The 7,747-nt window shown below is 37.6% G+C and overlaps 1 protein-coding gene across 1 annotated transcript in view; it reads left to right on the plus strand.

Annotated features, from left to right (window-relative positions):
• Positions 1-3,978, plus strand: part of PDLIM4 (PDZ and LIM domain 4) — a 71,118-nt gene extending 67,140 nt beyond the window's left edge. Inside the window, exons 6-7 of the mRNA XM_060765233.2 lie at positions 1,372-1,492; positions 2,412-3,978. Of these exons, the coding sequence (XP_060621216.2) occupies positions 1,372-1,492; positions 2,412-2,616 (326 nt within the window). The 3' untranslated portion in view covers positions 2,617-3,978. The remainder of the gene's footprint in view (positions 1-1,371; positions 1,493-2,411) is intronic.
• Positions 3,979-7,747: the final 3,769 nt, after the last annotated feature.

Genomic DNA, 7,747 nt, shown 5'->3' on the forward strand with positions numbered 1-7,747 from the left:
CTCAAACCTCTGTCAGATTAACTTCTTCCTTGGAGCTATCCTTGCTACTGGATCATTATCTCCTTATTATCTAATCTTTTAGGTACAGGAAGATCTGTGTTCATTTCTTAAATTTTACTTAAAGAGTACCCCATTCAGATTATGAAAATGGCAGCTTGATGACCTAGAGTTAAGCTATGTGCTGCTACTGTTTTAAACTGGAATTGCACAGTGGTCTACCCAATGCTTGCTGTTCTAGTCTCTTTGTTTTAACACTCAGAAGCATCCTGTGTCTCTAAATAAGGATTCCCTCCGGGGACACTGGATTTGTAAGGAAACATAGCTTACCTTGGTTAGTGCCCTTCAGTTGTGAAAGATGACCCTACAAAAACTATAAAGCAAAGAATGTTTGGGATTGTTTTATCTTCTTTACAAAGTCATATTCTTGCTTAATTGAGGGATATAAATACAGGTTGCGAGGCATGCACACACAAAAAAGAACAGAAAAACACTCATAAAACTCTTGTTTCCAGTTACACTTTTTAAGCTCTTGTGTGTGCCTTCACTAAAGTAATAGCTGTAACAGAAGCACTTTCATTAAACCTTCCCTGATATATTGGAAAAATCTACCCTACTATCTAATGGTTGTGTGGTCGTTGGGGTCTTAAAGCTCAGTACAGAAAGAGATATATAGAGTAGTGTGCATTTTACACATTCATCCATTGATCACATAGTTGATGTTGGCTATTTTGGCAGGGCCTAAACCCTTCAGGGAAAGAGTTCTTGAATTTAGTTCCCCTGTCCAATACAAGTTGGTTATCATCAGCCTGAACAGGTATCCAAGCAAGAATGTTATGAAAACAGAATTCCCAGAACAATTCCTTCACTAAAATGTTTGGAATATGATAGCCAACCTGCATTTACAGATCAGGATGAAGGTGCTGAAGGGTAAATTTATGTGAGTACTAAAATCATTGTATATAATTTCATTGTTTTCCCTTTTTCCCCGTTCTCAATTTTTTTCCTAACTACAGAGAGCTAGCTTCAAACATGCTGCCTGCTTATGTTACAGACTATGTGAGGTCTTTCAGAGTCATGACATACAGTAAAACAAATTAATCACCTAAGCAGTAAAAATGCACTTTAGTAGTGTTATTGCTCGGCTTTACTTGCCTTATGCAGCAAAAGATTTTAAGCTTTTTTCCAATGAGTATGGCTTTAAAATTTGCTCACCATTCCAATGGCACTGAAGGGGGAAATTCATGTGATACCTACCTTTAGCTGTCGAATGTAAGAATATAGTAATTTCATCAGATCAGAGTTTTGCATGTTAGGAACATTCCACATGTCTTAAGTATATAACTTTAAAATATTGCCTTGAATTCTTGGCAGGTGAAAAGCATGACAGACTGGCAAGTCCAAGACATGTTAAATCTCCAGTTTCTAAACTGGGTGGAGCTATGTCTGGCTTACAGATGCTCCCTGAGTGCACCAGATGTGGCAATGGAATCGTGTAAGTACATTGAGCTTCTCAAGAGCCTTAAAGTTTAATATTGTATACTCTTTGGCAAAGCTACATAATGAACACGTGATGTTTGATCTTCTACTGTACAATCTGTGTATATTGTATAAGACAATACAACATGCATTGTAAAAATGCAGTGGTAGGAACACATTTGTGATGTGTGTTTCCCAAGCTTTTGATATTCATCTAGTTTCTTGCCCACCCCATATAAGAAAGAATTTCTTTGTTATTTAAATGACATATTGCTTCTAATGTTTATTCCAAGATATTTGGAATGGCACAGGACTTGTTTGTGCTGAGCTTCAGTGTAGCACAGCTCCATAATTTATATAATTCCTTGTACAGTAGAGCCTGGCTTATCCAACCTTCACTCATCCACCATTCTGTATTATCCAACACAGTCTGCCTCCCGCCCAGATCCACAGCTGTTTCAATGCATTGCAATGTTTTGGTGCTAAATTAGTAAATACAGTAATTACTACATCACATTACTGTATATTGAACTGCTTTTTCTGTTGGTTTGTTGTAAAACATGATGTTTTGGTGCTTAATTTATAAAATCATAACGCAATTTGACATGTAATAGGATTTTCCTTAATCCCTCCTTATTATCTAACATTTTCACTTATCCAACATTCTGCTGACCCATTTATGTTGGATAAGCGAGACTCTGTTGTATTAGAAAAAGAAAATGCATTTGAAAGAATGGGGAGGTGCTTTTGTTGGTTTTCTAAAAAGTATTGAATTCTAGATCACTTTAAATCATCTTAGATGAGGCAGGTGAGCAGGGGGGAGTGGTGTAGCAGTGTGAACTTATAAAATGCAAGCTAATATAACTTTCAATATATGTTAATGCTGTTTCAATATTTACATTGCTAATCTCATTTTCTTTCCTGCATTCTGATAGTGGCACAATAGTGAAAGCCCGTGACAAGCTCTACCATCCAGAATGCTTCATGTGTGACGACTGCGGCCTCAACCTGAAGCAAAGGGGCTACTTCTTCATTGAGGGACAGCTGTACTGTGAAACACATGCCAAGGAAAGGGTTAAGCCACCAGAAGGATATGATGTGGTAGCTGTTTATCCCAATGCTAAAGTTGAACTCGTCTAAATAAATGCTCGAATTTCCCAGAGAGGTCAAAAGGTGGCACACCCACCCACAGGCGCAGGCTCTGTTTGAAAAGTATGGCTGTAATCAACGCTGATTACTCAAGCCTTAGTCAAATGTCTTTCCAGAGATAAAATGGTTTACACTTGGAATCGCAAGGGAATAGTGCTGAAAGCCTCTGAAAAGGGTTTTTTTTTTCCTTTTGACACTTTGCTTTTGGGTTACTGTGTTGTTGTTAGAGTATTTTTTTAAAACCGCAGATATTTTCTTTTGTAGCCCAGTCCAAAACTTGTGTAAATATAGTTTTTAAAACATTGTTTCATATACCACCAGTATTCTTTTTTTCTGTCCTGTTTAAAAAAAGTTTTAAAAAACTGTTGAAAAGCTCACAAGAAACAAAGCACTTTAAGAAACAAAATTGACATTTTAAAGCATTGCATTCCCTCCTTCTTCTCAGTAATATAGGTATCCCATAAATATTGCCTTGTGGCCTCCAGGATGATAAAACTTTGAGGTCACGTTTAGTGACATTTTAATTGCATAGCTGGCTATAGCTAGCCAGTTAAATCTGGTGAAATTCCTCATAAGATTATAAGTAAAGTCTTTTGAATGTGTTTTTTTTTTTTACAGTCATTGACTTTTTGTTACATTTTGTACAGTACTTTAAGAAAGTCCCTCTTTCAGTTTTCTGGCACCACTACATCCTCCACCTAATAATAAGCATTCATATTCTATCATTTTATCAAGCCGCAGAGATTTCCATTAGGATTCATTCCACAATAGTGATCCAACCATTCATTCATTCTTGGGTAATGAATAGCCATTATTGGATGTCCTATGGGTACTCCCTTCCCACCAATTGATAGCAATGAATAACCTGGAGATCATAACAGAATATGATATTGATCCCTGGTTTCTTTCCAGGTCATGCAACACAAATCTCAAAAGATGTCACCTTAATTGTTGAACAAAACAAGCTTGACAAATTCATGCAAGAATTAAAATTGTGCAGCCCTCTAGATGTTGTTAAACAGAAATACACAACCTGTATTACCTAAGGTTGCTAAGGATTGCAGTCCAAGAATATCTGGAGGCCTTTACAATTTCCATCCCTGGTATACTGTAAATATGTAAGCCACTGATATGCTCTGAATGTACATGTATAACAAAACAAAAAAAAAGATATATCACAGAATGCTAATATTTGGATTTCTCTCTCTTTTCTCTGAAATATCTTGACATCTCTTGCTTTGGTACTTAATCATGTAAGCACCTGAATTTCTTTTCTTTCCTTGGAACAAAAAGGTTTTAGACGCCAATCATAAATACATTCAATAAACAACTTCTCGTTACATTTAAAACTGATTTAGAGTATCCAACTTTGTGCCGCACATCTACATTCAACCTAGGATGAAACGAAAAAATGATTTCTTTTCCTTAACAAGTTTTAAGACAATTTCCCTTATTGTGTATATTTTATATATGACTTTTTGAGGAGGGGGGATCAAATAAAAAAAAACCTGGGTCAACTTTTCCATTTGTCAGTGTTGGAAACAGATGATGACAATGCTGGTTTGGTGGATCCCTAACAAAGGTCAAGATTTGTTTTTCCTATGCCTTTTGTCACTGCCTTGGTGGATCCCTAACAAAGGTCAAGATTTGTTTTTCCTATGCCTTTTGTCACTGCCTTGGTGGATCCCTAACAAAGGTAGGGTGTTCCTCATGTAAACGGATGCTCTCCTTCTCCTTAAGTATGGCATCTCTATGCCTTTTTTGAGGGAGAAGAAAATATTTGTTAGTTACGTGCCTCTAAGTTTTACTCTCAACTTATCTGTGGGTCATATGACAATCCATACTTTGGGCCCCAAAACCTGTTCTCAATTTACACATGAGATCAGCTTGTACTTGAGTAAATACGGTGGATCACTAACATGTAAGACATTTTCAAGCAGTCATTGATAGTACAATATTATGCATTTGTCACATGTTTATTTCCCACTGAAACCACTGCCGATGTGCTACATTGGATGCTTATGTGAAAAAAAGTAACATCTTATGGCCCAACCCTCTAGGTCTACCATACCAGCCAGCAGCCGCATCAGGCAAAGGCAATCTGCTCAGCTCCCAATTGGGGCACAAGAAAAGTGATGTTTTTGGCCTCCTCTCAACAATGTACTACAAATGTCCTGCTCCTGATTATCTCAACCTTACTCACTGGCGGAAAGAGGAAGGTGTTCCTGGTGCCTTGAACAGTCCTTCTTTGCCTGATCCAGCTGCTGGGGGGTAGGAGCATTTACATGCTCATACAGCAAAACTGTAATCTTACTTAATATGGAGCATCTCTAGATTACAAATCAAAAATGGCAATACACAATGCCAGACCAGGACTTCTTCTTTAGAAGCATCATGCCATTGCCAATCCTATTCAGTTGTAGAATTATGAGAGAGCGAGTGCTTTTTCAAATCACAAGTGGAAAATACAATATTTTTTAACCTGGACTCCTTAATAATAATAATAATCATCATCATCATCTTTATTTATACCCTGCCACCATCTCCCCAGAGGGGACTCGGGGCGGCTAACATGAGGCCAAGCCCAAAAATACAATACAGCAAAATAAAATATAAAGCAACAAAAATTACACCACCATAAAATACTTAAATGAGGATTGCACACTTGTGCACAGTTGTCATTCTCTCAAGGATTAACTACATAACCTATTGGCATAAGGTTGATAACAGTAAATAATAAAAGATTTGGCGGACACTGATGGGATGGTTCGATTTTTTTCGAGTATGATGAACTCTTAGAACTCTTATATATATATATAAAAAAGAGATACAGTTTAGAACCAGATTTACTTATCCAAGTGCCAATGCTAGAAAGAACAAGTGTGAATTCAAGTCACCAGGTATGAACAATTATTCCACATAAAATGACTCTCTTTTGCCCAATTATCCATATTTTATGAAGTTGTCACCCAGTGAAATAAATCTTATCCAATTAATGTGTAATTTTTAGTTATTTAGACCATTAAATATACACCTGTTTGCATGCAGGAAGAAAAAAAAGTCTAGCTATGTTTAGATGATGCATAACTCTATGGGTGGCCACGGCCAACAGGGAGCTTGGGAATGGGCTGGTCCATAAGGTCACGAAGAATCGGAAGCGACTGAGTGAATAAACAACAACAATCAACTCTATAAAAAACAGATTCATCTTCAAAGAGGCTCTTCTATCTCCAATGACAAATACTCCTTTTAAGATGGCACTTGGTGTATGCCCTTGTCATAAGTGCAAGCATTAAATACAATTTACAGAGGAATGCAAAGTTTGGCCTGGGAGGAGTGGAGTAACTGAGCCATCTATGCATCCTTAAACAGGAGATCCCCCTTTATTGATGTCATTAAAGGGACCCTCGGGTGGGCTACAGAACTTTGGATACAGTGGCACTAAGCCAGGCATGGGCAAACTTTGGCCCTCCAGGTTCCTATCTGTTAGGAATTGTGGGAGTTGAAGTCCAAAACACCTGGAGGGCCAAAGTTTGCCAATGCCTGCTCTAAGCTACTGGCACTCAACCCCCAGAACATTCTGTTTGGGAGCTTTTGCCTGTTATGGCTGATCCAACAACTACCAGAGGTGTTCCAATCAATGCCCAGTCATCCCCTCCTGGAGAAGATAATCGGGATACATTTTCAGTCAGGCACAACTAATCTAGTCAATTGGCAATTCAATATTGTGATTATTATTATTATTTTCATGCTGTGGTCAGAAGCCTGTATGGCATAGCATAGAGCAATCGTTCCTCATACAGAATGAGGCCACAGCTGGCCATTCAGCACCTTCTGGCCATATTGCCGAGTTGCTGCAGCCTGCCTCATGGCCCTTATGTGGCTCATGAAGAGCAGGTGTGTGTCCCAGAGAAACTCCTGTATCAAATACACAAGGCTGACATCACCTTCAGGTCCAGTGGGGTCCTCCAGAGATAGCAGCAGATAATGCAATAAATCTATTGCTTTGGTTGTTGTAGACTGAGCATGGAAGAGAAGCTAAAAAAGACATGTGCAAGGATAAGGCAGCATACACCTGGAAGCCAGTTTGAGCCTCTCAGCAAATGTTCCATTGGATGATACAATGCAGTCATGTCTTATTTTGAAACTTTTGTCACCACTTCACAATTTTGAAGAAGACATTTTGTCCCTAATTAAAATGTGGCTTTGTTTGCATACTTTGTTCACGGAGCCATGTCAGTGTGTGTGTGCCTTCAAGTCACCTGTCAACTTACGTGAACTTTACGAACGTCATAGGGTTTCTTAGCCAAGGAATACTCAGAGAGTTTTGTCAAAAGAAAGAACTGGTCAACTGTAAAAATCCACAAATACCTACAAATGATTGTGGTTCACCAATAATATTATAGAAAGTACTACTGCTATTTTACTTGCTTTCTGCTGACAGAAAAATGTGTCTTTTAACAGTCATGCACACCAGTTAAATTTGGTTTTATTATCCTTTTTCTTTCTAAAAAGACTATGAATTATTGTACTATTTGCTGAAGGCTTCTGTTTAATTCACATTGGAAAATGAGTATTATGAAAGTGGTTTTTACAAATGGTGGCTACATTTCTCTTCAAAAATAGATACATAATGCACGTTTGCTTAAAAAATAACTGATAAATTGACATCTAGAATTACAAACTTGCTTTAATGGTTTGTTGAAACATTCATTCTTGTTCAATAGGCACTAAGTCCATGAAAGAAAAATTGTGATGGCTCTATGTTCTTGTGTAAAACAACTGAAATTAATATCAAAGTGCTCATTATGTGTTATAACCAGGACTTTGCCAACAGATTATATTCCGACCATCTGCAGAATGTCTGCCTGTGGTCTTTTGGGCAAATCCCTAGAAACCTCTATCTCTCTCATTTACTGCCAGTATTATAATATGATTTTACAGAACTTGGTGGGAGACCCTTTCACTCATATGACTTGCAATAATCTTTTGGAAGCCAATACAGAAATGTCAAATACCATTTTAATCAACTACAAAATTCAATCAAAAGTTTATTTCTCTTTCATCAAAGCTTGATTTTATCTCTCCCTCTTGGAAAAATTCTTTCTTCAGGAATTCACAG

This window comes from Anolis sagrei, chromosome 2, assembly GCF_037176765.1.
Source record: "Anolis sagrei isolate rAnoSag1 chromosome 2, rAnoSag1.mat, whole genome shotgun sequence".
Lineage (NCBI taxonomy): Eukaryota > Metazoa > Chordata > Lepidosauria > Squamata > Dactyloidae > Anolis > Anolis sagrei.